Source organism: Vanacampus margaritifer, chromosome 6 (genome assembly GCF_051991255.1).
Source record: "Vanacampus margaritifer isolate UIUO_Vmar chromosome 6, RoL_Vmar_1.0, whole genome shotgun sequence".
NCBI lineage: Eukaryota > Metazoa > Chordata > Actinopteri > Syngnathiformes > Syngnathidae > Vanacampus > Vanacampus margaritifer.
Genome location: NC_135437.1, coordinates 23,663,616 through 23,691,257, shown reverse-complemented (window position 1 = coordinate 23,691,257; position 27,642 = coordinate 23,663,616). Strand labels below are relative to the sequence as shown.

General features: G+C 39.0%; 2 protein-coding genes across 2 annotated transcripts; both read right to left on the bottom strand.

Moving 5' to 3' along the window:
• Positions 1–10,323: 10,323 nt before the first annotated feature.
• mapk12a (mitogen-activated protein kinase 12a) lies at positions 10,324–16,155 on the bottom strand. Its single transcript, XM_077568753.1, has 12 exons — positions 15,685–16,155; positions 14,575–14,704; positions 14,440–14,498; positions 14,253–14,364; positions 14,134–14,163; positions 13,938–13,985; positions 12,950–13,064; positions 11,902–11,973; positions 11,719–11,798; positions 11,427–11,505; positions 11,160–11,333; positions 10,324–11,070 (listed from the first exon to the last, which is right to left on the bottom strand). Exons 1-12 carry the CDS (start codon positions 15,801–15,803, stop codon positions 11,003–11,005), a joined length of 1,086 nt encoding a protein of 361 aa, XP_077424879.1. The 5' UTR covers positions 15,804–16,155; the 3' UTR covers positions 10,324–11,002.
• A 253-nt stretch (positions 16,156–16,408) lies between these two features.
• selenoo1 (selenoprotein O1) lies at positions 16,409–27,371 on the bottom strand. Its single transcript, XM_077569041.1, has 9 exons — positions 26,705–27,371; positions 25,032–25,235; positions 24,771–24,948; positions 22,988–23,118; positions 22,582–22,859; positions 22,144–22,312; positions 19,643–19,828; positions 19,281–19,437; positions 16,409–18,326 (listed from the first exon to the last, which is right to left on the bottom strand). Exons 1-9 carry the CDS (start codon positions 27,262–27,264, stop codon positions 18,102–18,104), a joined length of 2,088 nt encoding a protein of 695 aa, XP_077425167.1. The 5' UTR covers positions 27,265–27,371; the 3' UTR covers positions 16,409–18,101.
• Positions 27,372–27,642: the final 271 nt, after the last annotated feature.

Here is a 27,642-nt window from a genome sequence, read left to right as displayed (position 1 = left end):
TAATCAATTCACACTGTGCCTGCGTTAAACAAGGTCTTAAAGGGCCTCGACTGCCAATGTGGAACCTTAGGTCATCACTCAGAATTCCTGGTTAACTTTTACACACCTTCATCTCTCAACAGCCTGCAAGGGTGACTTACTGTACTGGGCAAACTTTTTTTTCTATGAATAAATAAGCCACGTTCCATTGTGGACAAAATATAACCGTTTAACCATTATTTCTTACCACGCGTGACTTTCTATTACAACTTATTTTTCCTCTTTCTTTTTGATGTTTAGCTTAAGTTTTGCTAACAACAGATAATTTTGCAGCCTAATCACAGTTGTTTCATGTAATTATATGCCTTCTCGACCCCATACCAAAAAAAAACATGACTTCTGTTCAGGGTATTTATGGGGGAATCCAATCCTCAACTATGTGTAATCAGAGCAGGACCAAACAAGTGAAGGAACACGTGACTTCAACTGTAACATTAGAAAAGAGATTAACATAACCACAAAGAAAACAGCCATTTTCTATCCTTTTTATTAATACCATGTGTGGATCGGATTTACAGTCTGTCTGTCTTATTATGATCATGCACTTCATGAACAAAAGTATTCCGTCACCAGGTCGGTAGACTAAAAGTTCCTCTAAGGTTGATGTCTAATAAATAGATTTTTGCAAATACATAATGCAAACTGCTTTAAAAAAAATAATAATATGATACCTACTATATTGTAAAACTTTTTTTTTAACTCATTCACTGCCATTGACGGTTATAGACGTCAAAAAAATCATTTTAACTATTTCTATTAGTTTACTTCTACTTTTGTTAACAAGAGTATGAAAACCTAGATTTTTTTTATTGTACATTTAGAACAGATATAAAATTTGTGATTAATCGTGAGTTAACTATTGAAGTCATGCGATTAATCGCGAGTAAAAAATTTAATCGTCTGACGCCCCTTATTTCGTCAGGTGATTAAAATGTGTAATTGTAATAAATCAAATAGTTAACTCACGATTAATCACAAATTTTACATGTGTTCTAAATGTACATTTTCATACTCTTGTTAACAAAAGTGTGTGTGGGGGGGGGGAATGTTAAACTAATAGAAATAGTTTAAATGAATTTTTGACGTTTATAGCCGTCAATGGCAGTGAATGAGTTAAGTGCACTGGTACTTTTCCAGGTATGCTTCCTGTCCACAGATTTTGACCCGTGCTTAACTACAGCATTACACAACATCACAATGAGTACCACTGCCGTCAATAAACATTCCAATAGCATGCTTACTTGCTTACCTGTGTTCGCTATTTCTTTAATAGCTTCTGATATTGCTAGTGATTTGAAACCATATTGATTGTCATAGAATACGTTCTGTTTATGTATGAACACATCCTGTCACTGACTGAGCAGAGCTACTAAGATATTTGTACTAATACTAGTCCATATATTATATTTTAGGGAATTCGCTGGCCACGTGGAAATACACGTTAGAAGTGTGGTCCACGTGCTGGCATCTCAGGAAAAAATCTGCCATAAAATGGGGGGATTCCCAAACACAGATGCTGACATTCCTCATCACCAACATCATCACCACCCCCCCTGGAAAAACAGCATGCTCTGTTCTTTGCCATACCACTGATACATGTGCCAATTTGCTAGTGCTTCCATCATTCAGCAAGGATGGTTTCTGTTTCGTCTCACTCTCGCAGTAAGACTGTCCAACTGAAAGCAATCATGTACCTCAAACACATCAGGCCGGTGGGAATCAGAAGATTTTCATTGGCCTATATAAACAACTTTGCAGATGCTGACCTCTGGGGAGTGTTGTTTCCAAAATAATCCACATTTCACCCTATTCAAAGAAAGGGCTCTGCGACAAAGGCAAAGCTCTCGATTTACCGGTCGATCTACGTTCCTGCCCTCACCTATGGTCACGAGCTGTGGGTCGTGACCGAAAGAACAAGATCCCGGATACAAGCGGCCGAAATGAGTTTCCTCCGCAGGGTAGCCGGGCTCTCCCTTAGAGATAGGGTGAGAAGCTCGGTCATCCGAGAGGGACTCAGCGTCGAGTCGCTGCTCCTCCACGTTGAGAGGAACCAGTTGAGGTGGCTCGGGCATCTGGTTCGGATGCCTCCTGGACGCCTCCCTGGGGAGGTGTTCCGGGCATGTCCTACCGGCAGGAGGCCCCGGGGACGACCCAGGACACGCTGGAGACACTATGTCTCTCGGCTGTCCTGGGAACGCCTTGGGGTCCCGTCGGATGAGCTGGCTGAAGTGGCTGGGGAGAGGGAAGTCTGGACTTCCCTGCTAAAGCTGCTGCCCCCGCGACCCGACCCCGGATAAGCGGAAGAAGACGGACGGACGGACGGCTCTGCGACTTCATTAGCACGTGAAGCACGAGATGGAAAATGCAGTGTAATCTGACATTTGCTTGTCCAGGAGATTGCAAAACATAGACTGATATATTGTAGCCTGATGTTATGTAAGGTTACAACGTGGTGGTATTAAAGCCAACGCCTGTTTAGTTTTCTTGTCTTGCCCGCTGTTGCACAATGAAAAACTTTGTATCTCCCTCTGGATGGCATTTAAGGGTATTAACTGTTCCCAGTAACACTGGCCTTGCCCAGAAGTGTCTGCCTTAGAAGAGAAACACAGTCCGCTTGATATACGGTGACCCCTCCCCTTGAAGCAAGGTTCTACCCATGATTCAGCGGGAGCCCTTGTCTAGTCTGGTTTATCTTTCCAAGTGAAGGATCAAACCCAAGAAGGTGTGACCTCCGCCAAAGTCACCGTGGAGGTCACCAGGTCTCGCTGGCACTTGACCACAAAATCAATCAGGATTTATCCTCCTCATAGTTCACTTAGGAACCACTTTGTGTGTGTGTGTGTGTGTGTGTGTGAGTGTCATTTATTGTTTATTGTTCATTATCATTTATTGATAATGAAACTAAAACATTAAGTATTTTAGTTCAGTGTCCAGGGGAAAAATCACATCTAAATTTGTTTTTTGAGCAATTCCCCCATGCCCCCCCCTCCCCCAGGCCAGCCAGTGAGGTTGTTGATGGTGGACTTTGTGAAGGGAGGGGTCAACAGTAAATTGATACTTTTTAAACAAAATCTGTAACACATCAGTGTAAATTAAATCTCAGTATTGTTCATTCAGTATTTTTACCAATTCGACATGTCATCATCATTGCTCTTTCTCTCTTTTTTATTTTTATTTTGTACGTGCGTGAGTGTGTGTGTGTTTGTGTGCGTGTGTGTGTGTGCATGTGTGCATGTGTGCGTGCGTGTGAGTTTGTACTCATTAATTCACCTACAACCTATTAAAAATCCCATACCGTTCACCTAAACCGAATAGTTTAGAATCCAGCTAGAGTCGTGAGGTTGTCAGGAGACCCGAGGAAGGATCAAAGAAAAGAAAGGAAAGTGAAATCCAGCACCGACCAGACACCCCGGCGCATCTCTGAAAGCTGCTCCTTGCTGTGCAATGTGCACACATTTCGGACAGGCACGGCGCTGGCGCTAAACCGGAAGCCCTGCTAACATTAAAGGAACAGCATTGTTGCCATTCAGCACAATAAAAATATCTTTTTTTATTTACATATGACAGCACAATAAAAAAAAAAAAAAATTTTTATACATATGAATGTTTTAATAAAAATTTATGTAAAGTAATGTCAAATATTGGGATATGTATCACCATGAAGGCCATGTTTGGTGATACACGTGTATCGTGATACGTATCGTACTGTGAGGTTGTTGTCAATACAGCCCTATAGTAAAAACACACTTTTGTATAAAATAAATAGCGCATATTCTTCTTAACATTGGGAGATTTTAACTTCACTGTAATTGTGATCCAAGTTAGGATTTAATGAAGGCAGAAAAAATCTGCCTTCGTTCCATATATCTTAAAAACACGCTTCTTAAATTAACTAAATACTCTAAATTAATTATAGTTGTAAACAGGTGTGCCCCCGGCAATCCGTTCAGGGTGTCAGCGAGGCTCCAGTTACCGGCAACCCGAATGAGGAAGTGGTATAGAAAAAGGAATAGGCAAATATATTCCTTTCAAGATTTCCCAATTGTCATCATTAATGTTTGCTGACAGGCTGTGCAAATTCCCAATGGTTTCCAAATATGGGTCTCTCTCTCTGCCATATGATATATATATAGGTTATTTGTGAGGAATTTCTATTATAAAATGAAAATTAGATAATGGCAGCTCATGAGAATGGATATTCCAAATCACATGAAGAGCCCAGACAAAAAGCAAAAACAAAACTGATGATTGAGGACAAAAATACAGCAATACTGTAAATTGTAATGTTCATCAGAGTGATGGTTGCTTCACACGGACACTCTGAGACCTGATAAATATAAACCACTGTACAGTAATTAGTTGAGCAGATGGCCCTCGTCATTCCTGAGCGGCAGCGGGTCGTTCTTTTCCAAAGATAAAACGCTCGACATGTCAACACATCACAGATGGGCAGCGTTGTCTTGGGAAAAAACGCATCCTAATCAGCTGTCTGCACTATTTGCATGCACTACATATTTTTCAGACATCTTGAAATGTGGTTGAATGGCTAATGAATGAGATCATGTCACCAGTTTGGCCTATCTCTGTCCACTTTCTCTCATGTACTCTCTTCTTTCAACTATTCTGAACATTTCCAAACACCCCAATTGCTCCTCCTTCTCCTACAAGAGAGCTTCCAAACTATTTTCCACTCGGCAGTCGAATTCCCTCCATGACTTTGCCCATTCCCACTCTCCTCTTGAAGGATCCCATTCTGTAAACATCCCGCAAAGATTACGACACAGATGCAAGCAAAGCCACGTGCACTGACAAGAGCCGGCTCACGGGAACGTGGCGAGAAATTGACAGAACTGTGAAGATGAACATCTCACTTTTACAGGTCATGAGGAGTCACTGCTTGACGGCCAGAAACTCCACCAATGCAAATACTAGGCTACAAAAACAAATAAAGACAGGAAATGCTCAAAATATTCACAATAAACTTTTAAAAAACATGTCAAATTAAACATCCTGGAAAAAAAAGTTGTCTCTTCTAAATCTGCGAACTTATCTCTTTTAAGTCTCTTTAACATTCATGTTTCTTGTGCCTTAGCGAACGGTCGACTTACGGTGAACTTTTCTGGACCTCGCCAGCATGTCTGTTTGAACTAGTATGAATAAATATCTTGAAGCAGCTAAGACAAACTTTAAAGTAAAAAAAGTTTAAAGCCGAGCCCTGTCATTGGCCCCGCCCCTTTTGAGGATAAGCGGTTCCGAGAATGGATGGAGGGATGTTTGAAGCCAATTATGACATTTATCTATTAAGGGGAGCGACATTCACACAGACTTCTGCTGTGGCACAACACTTCCAGGAATAGTTATTCTTTTCAATATATCGCTGGTGTTGAAAAAGTAGGTCAGAACCCCTTCTTTTTTTTCTTTTTTTTTTGCCAGGAGAGCTCAGTATTGTTCATTCGATTTGACATCATCATTGCTCTCCTTTTTTTTAAAAAAACAAATAAATTAAAAAAAAATAAATAAATGTTTTTAAACGTGTGCGTGTGTGTGTGTGTGTGTGTGTGTGTGTGTGTGTGTGTGTGTGTGCGTGCGAGCGTGTGTGTATTCATCAGTTCACCTAAAGCCCATTAAAAAAAATCCCATACTAATAATATAATATAATAATAAATTGCCAAATGCAGAAACATCAATGTAAGTTATCACGATGTAGTGGCTCTCGCTAACAGACAGAATTAAGTAACCAGAATTAGGTTAAAAAATTCTATATACGTAGACCATGTTTCTATAAATTTTGATATTTGGTTTTTATTTGAGGCAGATATTTTTTCCATTAAAATGTGATTTATGAGGAGGTTAGACCATTGGTCGATATTCAGAGTTTGTTTATTTTTCCAGTTAACAAGAATTGTTTTTTTTGCGATAGTAAGGGCTACAAGTGTAGATTGAAATTGTTTATGTGGTAAGTCAGTTGTTGTTAGGTCACCTAGCAAACACAAGTTTGGAGATAAAGGTATCCTACAGTCCAAAATAGCGGAAAGTTTTTCTAAGACTTTAGTCCAGAAATACATAACCGGAGTACATAACCATAAAGCATGAACATAAGTGTCTGTAGTGTTTTGTAAGCATTGGAGACAAATGTCGGAGTCTGAGAGTCCCATTTTCTTCATCATATATTGAGTAATGTATGTTCTGTTAATAATTTTATATTGGATAAGTTGTAAATTTGCGTGTTTTGTCATTTTAAATGCGTTTTCACAAACTTGAATCCAAAAGTCAGATTCCGGTGCTATAGACAAGTCTGTCTCCCATTTCGAGATGGGTAAAGACATTTTATCAGTATATGAAAGTAACTTATATATTTTTGAAAGTTTTTTTGTTGTTGTCGGAGAAAGCTTGTTAATATCTTTAGCTAAAACAGGCGGTTGGCGCGTACCCCGAAGTGTTGGAATTTTTTTCTTTATCATATTTTTAACTTGCAGATAATGTAAAAAATTTACGTTTTTTATATTGTATTTTTGGAGCAAGGATGTATATGATATAAACATATTATCTGAGAAGAGATGGTGGAGATGTGTAATTCCTTTCTGCTCCCACACAGCTAAATGAAACGGTTGGTTGTTAAGTTGAAAGTCGGGGTTATGCCATAGGGGAGAAAGGTCAGAACCCCTTCGAGAGAGATTCACTAGTCGTATACATGCAGTCAATATTCAGTTAAAAAAATCCCAGACCAATTGAGAAAACCTCATTTACATGCTCATACATATCCCAATCTAAACCACGATGCATGGACGACATCGTTCTGGTTCAGCAAATGGACGTCATTTCCGCGTTTAATTTCCTAAGGTCAATAAAAGACATTTTAATATCACTCAGCATACTAATAAAGTCGTTGGTTTCCCCCTTGCTTCAAAAGTATGGTTCTGTGCTGGTTCGCCATTTTGTTGACCCCTGCTTGTGTATTTCTAGTGGGTTGTGCGCCACACGCACGGACTTGCATACAATATGTGTGTTTACGTATGCACACTGTGGCATTTACACCGTAGAGAACAGAAAATGACGGGAAAGCGCAGTGGGGAAATCAATAAATTTGAGTTTAGCATGTGGCAACGTAAGATGGCCGCCGCACCTACAAATAGTGTTCCCTCATTTTTAGGTGAATTTACGTAAAGAAGAGGACGTAAAAAAACAAACCAAAAAAATGTGTTTGTTTTGGGTGGCGAGTTATACTTCTACTGTGACATAACAAAGCCGCCAAACAGTTGCCGCCCTTCAAAACACGTGTTAACTTTGTAAATAAACATAATAAGAAAAATAGCAGCATAAATAAAGAATGCAATAAATCGGGGAGGGGTGGGAGATGGCACTGGTGGTTTGGGGGTGGATGATAATCTCTGAAAAACCTGCGAAAAAGCGAGGTACAACCAAAGATAAACCCCATAATGTATGAATTTTTAACCCAAATACAAATCTGCGATATAGTGAACAGTAAAGTAGCGAGGGACCATGCACTGTGTAGTTTAGAATTATTCCTTGCAAATGGACATGTTTATATTACCAAATATTCGAGTTAAAAAAAGAGGTAACCCAGGGGTATAATTCGAATTTTTGTGCATTTTTACGAGGCCTTTCAAAAACCAATATTAGCAATATTAACAATTTCATATTTAACATTTGGTTATTGACTGTATTTGAACGCAGCCAGTCTGCAGTAAATTTAGTGTCTCGATGACATTTCGTTTTTTCAGTATATTTGAGTCTGTTGAGCACCGGTGTTGTTATTTGAAGCGGTTAAAAGCGTCATTCTCCGCATTTATACGATCGTTGTTGTCAACACCAATAGCATCAGCGTAAACGCTCATCTCACAGCATCGACACAACAACGCGTGTGTCACATGCCCGTGAGCAAAGGCAGACATCTGTACGCTTTCCACACAAGAGCAGCCGGAACAACTCACATTCAAACTGACATCTGGAACCAAGCGAACATAATGTACACAAATACTCTGCGGTGTCAAAACATAAATCAGTGTAAAGCCTTGACATAAACAAGGACAGAGAGTTTTCATGTATATCTAATGCAGTGCTGCAAGAGTCCTTGATTCTGTTTATCTGATGAGCAGCCAGGACGTGACAACTCGAATGATTTGCTGAATAAACAGTGTCGTTTTGATTTATTCTCATTAAAACGATAGTTGAAATGATATAACTATATATAGTTTCAATTCTTTCCTGAGACAAGATGAAGTGTTACATGAAGCTCAGCTAAGATTAACGCAAAGGATGAAGCATCCCAGCAAAGATGGTGTTGATCCTCTTAGCGGGGTGATGCCTGCCTCCCCCAGAAACACAACGTACAGTCAGATTCATCTTTAAGCTGACCCGGGTCAAATCAGTTGTTTGGGCATTGCTGCAATTCCACATCGACTCCCTCCTGAGGTCAGCGTATGGATGGTCCATGTGAGCTCCGCGTCCAAATGTGAATGCCGTACATATCTGTGTGTGCGTGGATACGCACGTGAGCTCTGTGAGGGAAAAAATGCGATTTGACACCTTCTGAAAATAAACCATAGGGTCATGACAGAAAGAGGGAGAACGTCCATGTGCTGCTGTTGTGCGTTGGAAGGGAGGACTTGCACGGAATGTTTTTTCAGTCTGCAGCGGGAACAGCAGAAACTCCCTGACTTCTAAGTGAACTGTCAACTGTGTGGGTGATTGGAAAGACACAACAAGCAACACAAAGATTGGCTTGGAGGAACTTGGGCCCAGGAAGGAAGTGCCCCCTTGGGAGGCGCGGACCCTGGGGGTCACGCAAAAGAGAAGCTTGTTAAATTCCACAGCAACCAGAGGAGAATGCAAGTGAAGCAATCGGCAGAACCCAAAACAGCAGAGCAGAATTTGGAAAGAGTGCAAAAGTGACGTGTTATTCAGGGTCAACAGTCATTTTAAATAGCAAAACTTCAAGAGAGATCAGAATTAATCGCAAATTGTATATCTGTTCTAAATGTACAATGAAATAAACAATATTTTTTTCATACTCTTGTTAAAAAATGTTAAACTAATACTAATATGGCTGCATCTTTTAGTCATCAATATAGCCTATTCATAATAATTCATAAAATTGAGTTAAAATTAAAAAAAACGGACTGTGCTGTAAAAAAAAAAAACAAGCGTGATATTGATTTGTGTTGGTCATTCTTCTGCCACTAGATGGCATAATTGCATTTGTAAGACATTGGTGGCAGCTCAGTGCATTTTTCTTTTCATTTTAAGAGCTATCTAATCTTTAACATGAAATAACTTGTGAAATTCCGCACATCTATAAAATTGTAAAATACAACTTGACCCAATCTCCACAAATATATGCATTATCATCAAATTTATGTTAAATTTTGACATGGACGTGTCTGCTGTGTTGCGACTGGAACTTTAACTCAAAATTAACGCTCTAATTTCAACACCCTTAGGTTAAGTTCCAATTCCACAAGTACTTTTGATGCATACTTTTTCCTTTTCTTTGAAATGACATCACATTAATGGCCATTTTTTATTGTAATTTCAAGTTCCTGATCATAAAAGGCTCACTCGAGGGCAGCCGGTACTGTTATCAGCCAACATTGTGGGTACCAATACTTTGAAATAAGGCCAGGTATCAGCCTGAGACCGATACCTGGTATAAATACTTGCCCATCCCTAGTTATAAGCGTAAAATGAGCTTTTTAATCAAATGTAATAAATTGCATTAAGAGCCTTTAAAAAACGTGTGATAGATGCGGATTGCTTAGCATATTGTGAAGGAAGAAAGGAAAGCATTTACCGTATTTACATTCTAAACTGTCAAGAAAGTACCAAAAGAAAACTGACCAGTGTGACTTAAATGCTTAAAAAAATAAATGTTATAGTCACTTTTAACATAGAGAGGGATTACTGCTTTGCACATTAAGACTATACATATATGCTGGATAAATATGTGGGTTTTGCTTTCTACCATTGCAAGAAGTAAGATTTCCACTTTTTTCAAAGTGCTAAATTCAATTCTAAATTTTGAGTTTCCTGTGCAGTTTTTAGTGCCATTTACTTCCTTTGTAGTTTTTCATTCAATGTTTTTATTGGCCTATTGAGCAGTTAGGATTGAGATTGAGGAATTGCATTCAGTTGTGAATTATTAATAAATAATTCTCATTGTCTGTGAGCTCTCTATTCATTAGTAGATTGAAATAGAAAACACAATATTGTATCTATGCTCAAATAAACAATTGATGGTATGTAAAACAACGCAGCCTGGCCAACAACTGTTTTATGTCTTTTATTAACAAAACCACTAAGCCATCCATGTACAATTGCATGCTTTGCTTAGTTTTGTGGTCTGTTCAGCATGTTTGTCTCTTTGTATTTCTGTGGCATAACGATGAACATCTAAAGTGAAATTCTGCGCTTGTTTAAAAACAACAAGCAAGTCTGGCTAATAAATTGTCTAGAATTTTGTGAGAGACGCTACAATTAAAAATGCACGACTACTTTCACAAATACATTTGAAAATGAGTGTAAACGTTTATAAATGAGTTCCTGAAAGTGGGATGATAGTAAAGGTCATACATATGAAACGTGAAAATGTAACCAAATAAATCTCCCACAAACATAAAACCCAATATTATTACAACAAGGCAACGTGACGTCTATAGGGAATGCAAGACGTAATCAATCTTATCACAAAAAAATAAAATAAAAAATGTAATTGTCCGATTTAAGTTTAAGAAATCTATCATGACTAATTTCTTATTTTCTACAGAGGCATAAAATGATGTACAGTACGTTGTGTTGATCTGGTCTCATGTGTACCTCCAACCGAAAACATATTGACATTTGAGTTGAAAGAAAAGCGCAAAATGTACTGATTTGATTGTCTTAAGTTAATTATGTACAAATGTATGAAAGTGAGGTACCAGAGGAGGCGGCACTTTTTTGTGTCTTACAGAGATGTTTCCTTGGATTCTGGCACAACAGGCTTAAAGATTAAGATCTCTGTGAAGGTGTGACCTACAGAAAAACAGAGAACACAACACACACACAACCAAGGTAAACGCTTGTCGTCGCTGATTGATGTTTGATTTGCCCTTGAGCCTTACGTTTCCACTGCTCCAGGGGCAGCTCTGTGTTGTCCATCGAGTGGTCGTACGGCTGAGCTTCCGTCTCTTCCTCGGGTTCCCGAAACTCTGAGAAGAACGGCAACTTGAGGGCCTCCGCCGCTGTTGCCCTGCTTTCGGGATCCAGTAATAACATGCGCTCCAGCACAGACACGGCTGAAGAAATGAGGTGGGACAGCAAATCAAATCAAATCTGTAAAAAATAAATAAATAAATACTGTATCCGATTCAAAAGTAAACATGTACTACCTTGTGGGTTGGCTTTGGAGAACACTTTTTGAAGATCTTTCTTTTCGACTTTTTGAAGACTTTTGATGTAGCCTTTGGCCTGAATATAAAACACTTACACTTTAATTCAAATAAAAGTCGAAATGGACACTCGCATGGAAGAATGTGAAGTTACAATTAGATTGTAAACAGAGAGGGTAATTTCATTAATTAATCACTCTTGGGTCACTTGTAAGGTTTGTTATAAAATCCAAGCAGATTCTTATCATCAATCAAGTCTGCATTTGTTTGCTGTTGTGTGATTCAAACTCACGTCATCTGATTGTAGTTTTGATATAAATTCCTGAGAAGGCGTCCCTGTGATCTTCATTATCTCAGTCAGCTGATCGAGGTCTGATAAACTTGGGAGTTAAGGGATCAAAGGTAATGATGTCCAATTAACAATAATATAATAAAACAAAATAGGAACACGTGGACAAACAGTGGGAAAGGATACGGTCATTCCCTTTAAAAAGAGGTTTCCCTTGTAGCATCTCTGCCATGATGCAGCCAACTGACCAAATATCCACTGTGGAACAAGTACAAGACAGGACATTAATACAAAACGCTTTGCTTCAATTGAATCAACAAGTTGAATGTTGAGCGAGCGCCCTCTCGTGGAATATAAGTGACGGTACATAGTATTAACTCAGACAACTGGTCACAAAGCAGATTATAAAATTGTCCCTTACTTAGATAATAACACTTTTATGTCCATCCATGCACGTGTTAACGTATTAAATACGTGTTTGAAATTACTCTGTAGCCTACTACGTATACATAATACATATAAATGCTGATAATTCAGTCATGTGTTTATTAATTTCTACTCTTAAAATGTGGGAACAAAAATTGCTTGTCATATTTCATGATTTAAAAAAAAAAAATCCATTATCAGCCATACCATCATATCATCACATTAGTAATGACACTAATTATTTTCATTAACACTTGAATAGGATCCAATACAACACATAAAAAATAAAATAAAATAAACAGCTATCGCAAATTGTTTATGCTTAATATTGTGATTGGCATTTGCAGTCACTGTATCAAATAGGCTCGCTATTTCTGAAATTGTATTCAGCAAAGTGAGAGGGTCAAAATACTAATCGAGCTCTTGTGATGAATTCCATTGAATTGTCTCTTTAAAAACGCAAAGTATGAAGTGTAGTGAAATGGCAAAAAAAAAAAAACCATTCTTGAAGCCCTTGTCGTGACCTTACAATATCCTCAGTATGCTACAGGTAAATTATTTGGCAGGCTTTATACTCCAAATTTGAAAAGAAGCTGCTTGATTGAGTTTACTTTTCAATGATCCACGTCACCGACAACTACACAAGTCCGAGCCTGCTCACTGAAGGTTGCCAACATTTGGTGATAAATCAAAAATGGTCTTAACAGCCTCGTGTTGAGAAGCACCGAGTGCCCGTGAACAGCACATACTGCATGCGCATAACGTGTCATTAGATGAGAGCACTTCATAAATGCATGGTATCGATTACCAGTCTGGCTGTAGTGCATCCAGCTCAAGATGACTTCTGGGGCTCGGTACCAGCGAGTCACCACATAGCCCGTCATCTCGCTGTCGGCCTGACGTGCCAAACCAAAGTCCAAGATCTGACAGGACAAGGACAGGTGAAATCATAACGATGCCGTCATGAAAGTGGGGTTGTGATATTGAAAAGTATCTGTACTCGCGACAGCGGTCAATACTGGCCACCCTCTTGTGGCCGTTCAGGAATTTGATATTAGAATAATGCAAAATTTGTCATGGTCTGAGTTTTTGGTTAGGTTTAGTCGGATTTTGTCATGTTTTCCGTATGTTTTCTTTTGTCAACGTCTCGTCAAGTTTTAACATGTCCACCTGTGCTTGTCATCCTGGTCCCTCGTGTCAGCCAACCAGTTCCCTCGGCCACATGTCTTGTCCAGGTGTCTCTTGTTGTCTCGTTAGTATATGTATTTAAGTCCTTTACTTTTTTTCAGTCCTTGTTGGTTTATTTCCCACTTGTGTTGTACCCCAAGTCATTTGCCAAGTTTTAATTAGTTTTTCACAGTGTTTGTTTGGAGTTTGGTCATTGTTGTTTTGGGCTTTGTTTTGGTATCTTTGTATGTATGTATTAATATAATGCAATTTTAAGTAAAAAAAATAAAATAAAAATGCTATACTGGAATATGCAGGTATTATATTATGATTATTATTTTGTATGTATCCAAAATACTAGTGGCATTGATGCTTGGTATTGGTATTGACTGGTTAAGAGTTGTGTACTCGTACTGGTATCAAACTGGAAACTATTTTTCTCCAATGTACAATAATTTAAATTTTTTTTGGCTGGGTCACATTGATTTACTGCTTTACATGATGGCGTCCATTTTTGGAAATATATTTTTTCAAATTGATGGAAAACGGTTAACGGTAACAACATGTAGTATTGGAACAAATATTTACTTTTTTTTATGACGTGTGTACGTGTGTGCGTGCGATCGTACCTTGAGCTCACAGTCTTGGTTAATGGCAAGATTCCCTGGTTTAAGGTCCTGAAAAGTTCACATGAGCAAACTGTCTCAACATACAGTTAAGTAAACCAGCAAGAGAGAAGCAAAAGAAAGTAAGTCCTAGCTTGTAAAATGCCACTTTGTTTTGTTGATTAGATAACTCAAAACAAAACAATAAAAGCTAACTTACCCTATGAATGATCCCAGAAGAGTGAATATACTGTAATAAAAGAGCATATGTGTGACTTCATCAACAGAACAATGGGTCGTAAATGGCATACAACAGCAGGTCAAATGAGAGTTCTCCACCTTGAGCCCTTTGAGAATCTGATAGACCAAATATTGGATTTTTTCTTCAGAGAGCCTCTGCACCTTCATCACTTTGCCCAGGTCTGTCCCCATGAACGGCATCACCAGGTAACTTGAGGGTCAAAGATCATTGTGAGCGCGAGAAGCAATGTGCTCAAAAATTAGCGTACGGATGATTCTCACTTACAAATCATTAAGTTTGTCCAACGAGAGATCCGCAGTGAACACGTCTAAGAGACCAATCACCTGCAGCGGAGGGAGCATACAACATGGTTACAATATGTGAGGCCACAGTATAAAAAAAATATATCGTAGAGCTCACATTTTCGTGCTTCATGTGTTTGAGGAGTCTTAGCTCCCGGTAAGCTCGTTTGGCAAACAGCTCTGACTGAAAGGGTCGATACAGCTTCTTGATGGCCACTTTGGTTCTGGTTCTGATGTCCACTGCTGAACTAATGAGCAAAAAAGAAGAAAAAAAAGAGCTCAAATACAGTATTTGAAGGATGGATAGATAGATAGATAGATAGATAGATAGATAGATAGATAGATAGATAGATAGATAGATAGATAGAGTCTTCTTTGAACAAATACCAAGCTTTCATTTGAATGCGATTCTGACAGGCCATAATTAACATGAGATACATTTGAGATCCAAACATTCAATTATGCTTGTGCTATATAATATGTACTGTATTATTTATTATTAGATGTATGCAGCATTGATTTTGGTTTTTAATTGTATTCCAGAATCAATACAGAATTAGGATTTCTATAAGAAATATATCTTGGTATGGCAGTGCAGCGCATAATAAAAACACGATGCTCAACAGATTGTGGATGTGTACCTAATGAAGGGGGCAGTCAGAAAACGTCATAGATTGAGCTCCATCTTTTGTATCTTTCTAATGTAATGAATGACTGCATAAAAAAAACACAGTTGCTCACTGCTTTGGATGGAGGCTCCATCTCGGGCTGGTACCGAACAACAACAACAACTTTGGCTGTGTTGTTGAAGTATTATTGTGCGTTTTTGAGGCACAGCAGCTCGGCCTGGGCCCGCCCACTGAGTAAATCATTTACAGTACAATGAACACTGAGGGCAAATCGCACTCAATGCTACTTTGTTCTGCAGGTTGCAGACTTCACCTTCACGTTTGAGGGATGGATCACTTAAATATGTCGTTATACAAATATTGTAAGATGATCGGCGTGGTCTTGTTTTCCATTGACGATTATAAAAAAAAAAAACATGTCAAGATGAGATGCTCTTTTGTTAAACATGAGCCAATGTGCTGGCTGTATAACACCATCTGTTCTTCCCTATGACTTTCTATTGTCAAAAGTACGCCGCGCGCGCACACGCAGACACACACACACAATGGCTTAATGACTTTTACACCGATTTGTCACCGATTTGTCACATTTCACTCACCAGACCGTCCCGTATGCTCCAGTCCCCACCTGCTTCAGCTCACGGTACCTATCCGGTACCTCCCATGAGGTTTTGTTGATCTCCTGCCGATGGTAGCCCGGTCTGACACGTCGAGACATTCTTGTTGTGAGAAGGTGAAGAGAATTAAAAATGGATTATCCTTCTCTTTTGTAGTTCAGTCTGTTCAGGAGCTACTCGTCCATTGTTCCAGCTCCTGTGCGTCGATCATTATTACGCCTGCGTTCGTGTGTTTGTGTGCGCGTGCGTCAGGCGCTCTTCAGGGCGCACCCTGAAGTCGCACAAAACCACTCCCGACTCCAGTTTGGACGTCTGCCACTAAAGGTGAGATACCTGGAATGTGTGTAACACGACACTACGCCGCAGTGGGTGGGGGTGATAAAGAGGGAAAAAAAATCGTGCGTTCAACTGGAAGTTGGAACCAATGCGCAAAAAAAAGAAAAAAGAAAAAGCAATAAAGTCTCCAGTAATGAGAAGACTGTCAGGTTGGCTGTCTATGCGGCTTTATGCAAGCATGTGCGGAAGTTTAAGGACTTGCTAGGGCATGACCATTCTTCTGAGCGTACCAGAAAAAAAAGTCAGCTTGCATAAGATCAGCCTGCGTGGCCTTAATAGGCTAACACAAATATGTTTATGTTGGTAAAAGGATCATTCATTTCCAGTGTCGCTGCGGTTATGTAACGTAACTATGAAGAAGCAGAGTGCATTTGAGATTAGTATACGGGAGTTTATTAGGATTTCATAAGACTTAAAATAGGCTACAACTTTGGAGAATCTCAGCAAAACGTTCCAAATACATTCTGAGGTAAACATATAAACACACGGATGTCACAATTCGTTCTTTAACTGATCGCGATTAGAATCCTTGTGATTGACCTACAAATGGTATGATGTAAATAAACGCTCTAATAAAGACAATGTTAGAATACCGTGCTACGCTGAAGCAACTTTCACATGAAAACATTTTAACATTGACTGGCCACAACATTAGACACACCTGCACCATCTTCATCTTCTAATATGATCCTATACAAGTACTGTTATTAAAAAAAAAGAAAACTCAAAATCATGAATTACAATGTTTATTCAATTAACTTATGATGCAGTACAATTCTACACGATTTGTACAATGAAAATATATCATGTGCAGTGGTGCTTTGAGATACAAGTGACCCGACATACGAGCCTGACCAGCACTCTTCGCCCACTTCTTTAGCTTTGACTTGTGAGCAAAAACTTGATATACAAGCACGTTAAAGTGGCAGTGAACTCAACTCACCACACAACAAACGGCAGTTGGGAAGCTCGTGAACATTTCCATTGGCGCTCACACCTGAAGCATGCCCGTCAAAATTAACATAAAACAAAGAGAATTACACATTGTGTATTTAAATAAACGACATGACTTTGCCTTAAAGTCCACAACACAAAATGGGGAAGACCATAGACGGGCTATCAAATAGCATCAGTATTAACATATATTTAAACACAAAAGGTAGAGCAATACGTAGACATATATGACAATAGTCACATATTTATATTATTTATCCTCTGAAAAGAACAACTTTTTACTACTATGGCTTACGGAAGGAGCCGAGAGCAGCTCCATGGACAGTATACCCGCTTGTCTGTATTACAATGTCACCAGGTCCGCTGAATTGGAGAAGGGAAAATGTATAAAGTTTAGTATTATAGAGTGCTATTTGTATGGTTAAACATGCATTACAAATATTTTTGTTGTTTATTTTGGGGAGGCTGGAATGGATTCATAGCATTTCCATTCATTTCAATGGGGGAATTTGAGATGAGTGTTGTTGAGTTATGGGCGTGGTCACAGAAGCTCATATCTCAAGGCACCATATAGTTCATAGTTGCCTAACAACGTCGTCATTGGCTCTCATTCATCAAATGTTCATAATGTTGTGGCTGGACAATGTAAATGTCGTCTCTTGCTGTTAGCAATCAAACTAATGATTTCTATTTGGTATATTTTCAGGCATTGCCCCCACAGTTTATCAGCCTCAGACAGGTCCTTGTAAGACTTTCCGTCTGAGCCGTCATTAACAGACACCAGGCACCAAACAGACAGGGAACGAGTTGGGTGATTTTTTATACTCTACAGAATAAAAAAAATATATCACTTTTTTTATCTTATGTGTGCAAGAGCTGTCATGATAGTAGTAACAGAACGTGAGAGCAAACCCAACTTATTCCCTGACTGCCCTGCGTCACTGATGTTCTCTATGGAGTGATGAATCTCACAACCGCTTCCCTGACACCGGCCCACCACACAGTGATCGAACTGTGTAAATAATCAAGAGACAAATGAAAACAGGAAGTGAATTGCTAACACTTCCCTCACATTTTGGCAGGCCAGATGATGAAGTTCAGGGAAGTTATTACGAAGATCATGTGACACAGATTGCCTGAGACCAAGCTGGAGGTTTGCCATCATACGGGACGGGATTTTGGACTGTCGAGGCAGATGCCGTCTCTTCCTGATGCTCTTCGCCGTCGTCTCTCTCCCCCTGTTGGGTGGCACCACCTTGGCCCGCCCACGCAGGCGCCTCCAGACCCGGCTGGGAGCAGAAAGGCTTCTCCAGAACTTTGAGGACCCGCCGGACCTGAAGTACAGTATAGCTGGATATTACACAACATATTGTGACACTTTTTTACACTGTGAGCAAATGGAACGGAGGTCAATGGGATTTATCGTAGATAATAATAATAATAATTATGGGACTGCTTTGCGTAGCAAGCAAGCAGCACATATTACTATTCCTAGAAAATGGGCTTATTATTATTATAGCAAGTTATAGCAAATATTCTTATTTCATCTTCCACCGATTTTTCGGCAAGAATGCGGCCCGTACCGTAGATCGCACCGGGACAAATGAGGTATCAAACGATGCGGCTCGATCGGACTCGGTGCGGCATTATTTTTCTAGGAATTCCCACTTACCATGGCGACGCAATACCCCAAAAACTACCCCAAAAAGTGCCATAGGAATGAATGGGAAATGGAAAGACAAAATCACACACCTAAAGCACCTTTTTCCAAGACACGCTGCGCGCGCATACGTTATCCGACCGATACGAATTTTAGCTCATTTTGTAGGAAGTTTTCCCATCTTTAGCTCAGTGTCGAAATCTTTTTTAAGGAATGAAAGCTCTCCCCTCTGTGCGGGTTCAAAGACAGTGAGTGAATTAGGCTTCTACCGCCACTCTCAAATGTGCGTGCGTGAATGTGCATGTTTCTTAAAGGGACAGTAAGATACTTTTAGTTGATGTTGATTATAGTTAACTTCCACATTTCTTGACCGATTCCAGTCATTTAAATTTTAAACTGTTCAGCTCATTTACATTTTTTTATGGAAAGTAAGATACTTTTAGTTGATGTTGATTATGGTTAACTTCCACATTTCTTGAGCGATTCCAGTCTTTTAAGTTTTAAACTGTTCAGCTCATTTACAAGAGTCAGCAGTCCCATTCAAAATTTCCGCGGGAATTTTTCTAGTTATTATTATTATTGTCTTTTGTGAGCTAGTGAACAAACCACAAGCATCAGGTGACCATACCTCAGCGAAGTCTCCGCTTTCAGCAGCCTCTATTGCATTCTGGGCAATGTAGTTGCGGAGCACCACACGTGGGTTGGTGCTGTCCATCACCCTCACCCTCTCTCCCTGCACAGCTTGCATATCACTGCTGCCCTCCAGTTCCTGAGCCAGACGCTTCCTGTAGTGGTTGATACCAACGAGCACGCATGACAACAGTAACGGAACACCCAACAGCCCACTTCCTGTTTTTAATTGACACTCCCTACCCACTTTATCAGTGACACTTCCACTTAAACATCCGGGCCAAGCAATTTAACCACCTTATGTGAGCTTTACAAGCAACTAGACACGAGTCCAATCACCGTGTCCATTTCCCATCCCACCTATAGCGTGTGATCCAGGAGGTCCACTCCTCAGTCTGCTTGGCTTTGATTTCTTCCTCGTTGGTCTCCATCAGTTCCTTCAGCTTGCTGAGTCGGCCGAGCTGCCTCCCTATTGTCATCCTGTCTGAGATCATCTGGAACAGCGCCGGGTTGCTCTGCGCCATAGAAAGCAGCATCGACAACTCCCTGTTGACAGCATGCAGAACATAAAAAACAGTAAGTATGTAGAATGAAAGAAAGGATTGGAACACCTGCTGTAGCTACTATCCCCATATTAACTCATTCACTGCCATTGACGGCTATAGACGCCAAAAATTAATTTTAACTATTTCTATTAGTTTAACATTTTTTCCACTTTTGTTAACAAGAGTATGAAAACCTAGAAATGTTTTAATTGTACATTTAGAACAGATATAAAATTTAGGATTAATCGTGGGTTAACTATTGAAGTCATGCGATTTATTACAATAAAAAAAAATTCATCGCCTGACGCGATTAAAAAGAAAAGAAAAGAAAAGATTATTAAAAAATTTGGAGCGTCAGGTGATCACATTTTTAATTACGATTAATCACAAATTTTATATCTGTTCTAAATGTACAATAAAAAAAATCTAGGTTTTCATACTCTTGTTAATAAAAGTGGAAAAAAATGTTAAACTAATAGAAATAGTTCAAATAAATATTTGACGTCTACAACCGTCAATGGCAGTGAATGAGTTAAGCACAAATGGGAATAAGGCAGTGACATGACAGAGTTGCTTCCACTCTCCTGGGAGGATTTTCTACAAGAAACTGGAGTAGGCCTGTGGAAATTTAGACTACTCATCTAAGAGAGAGAACATTTGTGAGGTGAAAGGCTCTTCCACATTAAATCAGCTCACTATGCCTTGAAGAGAAAAGGGGCCTGTCAGACCAATGTGTGACATGTCGTGAAGCAGAAGGCCTTTATCAATTTGTTTGTATATTTTATACATTGTAATCGTGCCCCTGGGGCCCTCTTTCAGGGTATTGGTATTTACGAGGGTGGCCAACCAGCCGCCCTCTTGTGTCCATTTTACCATCAGGAACTACAAAGTAGAAATTAGAATAATCGAAAATTGCCATTCAGTTCATGCAATTTTAAGGAAAAACGTTATATTGGAATATATAGGTCTTTCTTAATAATGATCTGTCATTGTCTTTTTTTTTTTTTTGGGGGGGGGGGGTGATTATTAGGGGTGTGCCTAAATGTCCCAAAATCGATTTTATTTAAATTATTTTATACTGTCTTGTCTTTGTCAGTGTGTGCCTTTATTTGGAGCGCTGTTCATGTTGTACCCGGTCTGGCCACTGAGGGGCAGTGTGGTTCCACGCGGTCTAATACAATGTTAAGTTTTTTTCCAGCGTAGAGCCGTTCTTTTGAGTGATAAAAGTGCCGCGAGTGGCACACTAATTAGCATTAGCGAGTCAGACTGGAGTAGATCATTACAATTCCTTGCACATCTATAGATTGAAGCAAAAATCATTGCCAATCAAATCATTGTGAATCAAAGAGCGTTCTTAATCGAAAATGGATTCTGAATCAAATCGCAGACCCAAAAAAACAGAATCGAATCCTGAGACATTCAAAGATTCCCACGCCTAGATTTTATGTATCAAATGTAGTAAATGTACTTATTGTAGTAACATCCCTAATTTTGGGGTGGATCATTACTTAGTCAAATTAAATTGTACTCACTACGTTTGACTGCAATTTGTATATTTGCTTGCTTTGCCTTCTATAAAAGTGTCGTAACTTAATGAACATGGGGAAATGTGTGTCCCAGGTTTAGACCAGCTGTCATTCCGAATATGATAGTGATCATTTAACTCTTTGACTGCCAAAAACGTTAAATAACGTTTAGTAAAATCCTATGGAGGAGTGCCAAAGACGTTAAAAGACGTTTGTTTCAAAACAGAGGTGAAACTAACCATTTTCTATTGTTGATTACTGAAAAACGGAATAAGGTAGAAACAAACTTTTTTTTCTGATGAAAGATGAGAGTCCAATCTTTCATTTGGTAGTATGTGTGTTTCCATAGTCCAAACACATAATTTTCTGTGGACCTTGAAAGATCAGTCAAAATGCTTAAATCGACTGGCACCCACGGCATCCCTTTTCTGAAAACGTCTGGCAGTCAAAGAGTTAAAGAACATGAGGATTATCTTTATGGAGTGCTTGGTTTTATTGATTATGTTTACATAACTGCATGTTGTGCAAACAGTCACACCAGGAAATCTGATAACAAGTTCAAATGTATTACATTCCTGCTTACAGTAAAGTGCAGCCATCTTTTAATGTATTTGCACACTGTCATTTTTAAATAAAGAGCCCAATACTAATTTAGTTAGCCCTAAATCGGTCATACACTTAGTCAGCCATCAGCAGTAGTCAGATGATAAATTCTTATCAATCCTACACAAAATTTCTATTGCAAATCTGTAAATGTTGTGGTGAATGTTTAGTGACCTAAGCAGCTCACCGTGGGTCCATGGTGGGTTTATTGGCAGCTTTGAGCTCCTCCAAAGATGCACACTGCTCCAACAGGAGGTTTGCAGCTTCTTTGACAATCACCTCTTCACTGTCGCTTTCTCCCTCCGAGGGGCACGGGATCCGACTTAGGTTGCGGAACGTGTTGGTGAAGTCAGCCCCTTGCACAATAATAGACCACAAATGAACAAGAGGATAAGCGGAAACGAAAACGGATATTACGATTGTTATGGAACAACACGAAAACTCTGGCTGTCTCTCTATGACGCAATATCAGAAACCGCATATTTTTGTATTGCATATTATGAAACAACCAATCTACAGAAGAAAATAGATCATACATGAATTGTCCATAAAAGTCTTCTTTTTTTTTTTCTTTTTTTTTTGTAACGGAGAAGGTAAAGCAAAGACTTGAACATTCCCGTCTCACCTGTATTGTGCATGGTTTGCAGCAGCTCTGTGATAAGGATCTCATCCTCGGGTTCCTCTTTTTTCAACAAACCCAGCTTCTTCCTCATATTATTAAGGTAGTAGCTGTTATACAAATCTAAATATTCCTCCATAACAGCGTTTGCCCGGTCAGGTGGAAGCTCTGGATCGAGGGCCTCTGCTAACTTGATAAGATTCCAGCGGCAGATAGCTGGCTGAGCCTGGTAAGAGTAGCGTCCAGAGTTGTCCGAAGCGTTGCAAATGAAGTCTGGATCAAACCTGAGGGGAATTAAACATGAACGAAGAAGGAAAAAATACAGTACTTTATTTACAAGTGTAATGGACGGATGGACAATTTGCAGTGGAGTTGGATTTTAAACAACATGGTTATTTCCTAACAATCTCACCTGTCCATGAAGCCATAGGGACCATAGTCCAGAGTGAGTCCTAGGATGCTCATGTTGTCTGTGTTCAGGACGCCATGACAAAATCCCACACATTGCCACTGCGCCACGAGTCGAGCCGTCCGATGCACCACCTTCAAACAAGAAGTCAAGAAAAGTGACAATGGGATTTCTTTAATCTTATTTTTCTAATATATATATATGAAAAAAAAAGTGTTAAATAGATGCAATCCAATATTAGTACCTCTTGTCTAATGCCACAAGATTGTGAGCAATTTGACAAATGTATTGTTAAAATCTTTGATATATGGATATATGGTATATGGGTACTAGGGAAATTAATATTATTTTGTGATTGTCTGCATTCTATGCAAAATGTGTACCTTATTTTTCCATTAATTTTACATTGACATATCCGTACGAAATTCAGGCATCTGATTCCCCTTTTCCTGGATTTGCGCCTCCTGAGGCCTCTGGGCTGACCAGTGACCACCAATTTGTAGCCTCTAAACTGTTGAAGCCATTTGAACTATTTCTATTTTATTCTAGTTTAACATTTTTTTCAATTTTTAGCTTTTTAACAACAGTATGAAAACCTATAATTTTTGGGGGTATATTTAGATAAAATTTGTGATTGTGAGTTAACTAGTGAAGTCATGCGATTAATTATGATTACAAATTTTAATCGCCTGATGCCCCTAATTTTTAATAATGTTATGTTTTTATAAAAAAAAATATATATATTTTAATAATATTTTTTTTCTTTTAAAGAAAAGATTATAAAAAATTAGGGGCGTCTGGCGATTACAATTTTAAATCGTAAATAATCGCATGACTTCACTAGTTAACTCACGAAAAAATCAAACATTTTATATCTGTTCTAATACATAAAAAAAAATCTAGGTTTTCATACTCCTTTTAACAAAAGTAGGATAAAATGTTAAACTAATAGAAATAGTTCAAATTAATATTTTATGTCTGTAGCCGTCAATGGCAGTGAATGAGTTAAGTACCCCTGCTCTATAATTGTGTGGTTGGTTAAAATGACTTACAGTCAGGTTTCTAGCACCATCTGCTGCTTGGGAAGTATGGTTGCAAAGTGTAAAAAAAAGTCATGGGAATGTATATCGACTGGTGGGAGGGCGTGGTGTAGGAGCACTTATCACTCCAAAAAAACGAGAGAAAAAGTATGCAGGAAGTGTGAGAGTAAACCAAAGAAAAAAAAACACTATTTAACTTATGATCCATAGCACAGGAGAAAAAGATTGTAATCGTAACATATCAAAATATGCCAACCTCAATTTCCCAATTATATTTGATACAGCAGTTTCTCAACAACACAAATTTAAGTTCATTGGTCATCATAATACGAAGCTAAAATGCTAGAATGGAGGACGAAACTGAATTACAAATATAATTTGACGATTTGATAGCTAATATGATCGCATATGTATTATTTGTACTTAAACACATATTTAAATAAAAATTTATTTGAATAAGTAGTTTTTAAGTTAATGTAATCATTTTAATGAATATTTCATTAAAAATTTCTTTAAAATCAAGCAACCTTGCTTTCAGCGTTTTGATGATACCCCAGCTAAAACGGAGAGAGGACACCGTGACTCAGCGCATGCGGTCACCGAGTCATTTATTACAGCTCAACACAATAAGAGGATCGAAATGGCCTTGACTTCAGTCTGTGACGCCCGGTCTTGAATCAAACGCATGTCACAACGCTGCTAAGGTTGCACAGGCATCTTTTAAAAGTCACTAAAGTGCTCCAAACCTCTCTGAAGAAAGACACGTTCCTCTCCACCCGATCTGAATACTGCTGCTGGATCTCTGGGTAGAACATCTCAATGACATAATCCAGCATCTGTCCTCGGAGCTCATCGTATCCATAGCTGGGACCCTGACGACCCGTGAGCTCATCCGCCTGCTTAAATATCTCAAAAGAACCAAACCTGTTCAGGTCGTGAAAAACGGCAACAGTCAAATCCAGGAAGTATAGGAACATGTGATACGTTCAAGGGCATTAACTACTCACCTTAAAAAGGTTGGTGCGATTCTGAGGACCACGGAGCATCTCTCATGTTGAGGGTGTCCGCTGTAGTAAATATCCCTTACGACTTTGCTGTCTGACGTTACAACAGAGCCCGCTCTTGTGGTGGGCACGCGCAAGAAGTACATAGCCTCGCTGCAGAGGAACTCTCTTATGCTGGAGCGCAGCACCTTGCGGCCGTCGGCTTGTCTATTGACAGAAAGCCACACAACTTATTTTATTGTCAAATTTCTACAGTCCCACCTGTTGTCATTTACACATTATTGTCAACACAAGACTACAATGAGTAGTGACATTGCATATGCCTGAATAAATTGTCAACATACAGCAGATTAAAATGTTCGGTTTTATATTGACAATGTAAGATAATTAGAAATAAATGAAAAAAGACAATTTTAAGATTGAACATGAATAAATAAAAAAAGATACATTTTAACTCATTCACTGCCATAAATTCATTTAAAAAAAAATTATTAAAAATTAAGGGTGACAGGAGATTAACATTTTTAATTGTAATTAATCGCATGGCTTCACTAGTTAACTCATGATTAATCACAAATTTTATATCTGTTCTAAATGTACAATAAAAAAAATCTAGGTTTTCATACTCTTGTTAACAAACGTGGAAAAGAATGTTAAACTAATAGAAATAGTTGAAAATAATTTTTGACATTTATAGCCATCAATGGCAGTAAATTAATAATAAAAAAAAAACATTATTAAAAATTTGGGGCGTCAGGCGATTACAATTTGTAATCATAATTAATCGCATGACTCCACTAGTTAACTCACGATTAATCACAAATGTTATATCTGTTCTAAATGTACATTAAAACAATTGTAAGTTTTCATACTCTTGTTAACAAAAGTGGGAAAAAATGTTAAACTAATAGAAATAGTTCAAATGAATTTTTGACGTCTATAGCCGTCAATGGCAGTGAATGAGTTAAGATTAAAGCAGGAGAGAACTCGTGCCTTGTTCTAATAAAGAGTTTATGGGGTTGTGTTGGTTTGAGTGACACTCCCCTAGGTTTGAAAACACTGGAAAAATATTAAATAGCGATAAAATAGGGTCTCAAAACGATGATCTTAATGATGCCATTTCTGCTAAGTCATGTAGCTCACTTCTATCATCCTCTTGTCAAGATGTATGAGTTTTTCATAACAGGGTTTCAGCTATGTTGAAAGACAACTTCAGAACATAAACAGAACTATTTAAAATATGACTGTAAGATAAACAGAAGCTACAAACAAAACTATTATTTTGTCAAATAATATGTATATGTAAGTTGCCAATTAATAGAGAGGAACATGAACAAATTTAGGGGGCGCTCAACAGCCATTTGATATTGTAAATATTTACCAATCACTTTTACTACAGCTTCTGTTACATTTGGTTTCAGGACAATTATTTTTATTTAAAATGTCATGTCCGGGATGGAAACTCTCCAATTCTGGAACGAACCAAACATACCTGAGGATAGGTTTAAACCACAAATTAAAATATATTTGGCAGTGTCAAATTTGTCAATCAAAACTGAGCATTATTATCGCTGCAAATGCACAATACCTCACATTAACACGATTGTGCCCCAGTATGGGTGCCATTATATGAGATTGTAAAAGTGACAAATCAATAACAACAAACATTTTGGTACCTCGAATAGGGGGTAAGTCCGGCTCCTTTCACCTGAATCTCCCATCGGCCACTAGGGTTTTCGTGCAACAGGTTGGGGTCCTGATTGGGTGGTACTCTGACCTCTCCCAGGTAGCAGGCCGCACCATCACCCAGCTGACCAGCGAAATTGCCGAACTGGTGGCCACAGTAGCAATGAGCAGCAAGCTCGGATCCAGGCATTACTTTGGAGCCGCTAAGGTATTGTGGCGCGAGTGCGTCATCCGTGATCTCGTCCCCGTTAAGCCCTAGCAGAGCCAAAGCTTCGTGAGACACCGCCACCAACCGAGGCTTGGTCAGCGGCTGCGGCTTGACCCTGGAGAAACACGCTCCTTTCACCTGTCGCACCCCGGGCTCATCGGAGGTGTCCAGGGGAAGTTTCTTTAGGGCGACATTGTCAAAGTGGAGTCGCTCCAGTGGAGAATGACTCATGGCCAGACCCATTTCGTCCATCCCGGCAGAAGTTAGGAATCGAAACAAGGACACACCTGGGCTAAAAAGACGTGACGTACCTGATCTCAGTCGATGTACCACAAGAGCCATCTAACTGAGGTCACGCCCATCTGTCTGCTTCTTGGCTGGCTGGCGCACTTAGAAGAGTTTCTTAGTCATGCTTTCATAATCCGGAAGTAACGGCGGATGTTTGTGTACATGTGGTGTTACATTATTATTCGTCTCACCGGAAACTAAAAGCGAAAGAATAAAATGAATTTCAGTACTTTTATTCTGCATCTAAATGATCGTTTGTAATAACAGACGTTTTCTCTTTGAAATATTACACATAGTATTATTTGCTTGTAATTTAACAAGAGCGAGAGAAACGCAATTGTGTGTGAATGACATCAGTTGGCGTGTCTTTAAAGAGTGGACACATTTGAAGGTCTAATGACGATGCACAAAGCTGACATTTATTGCTTAATA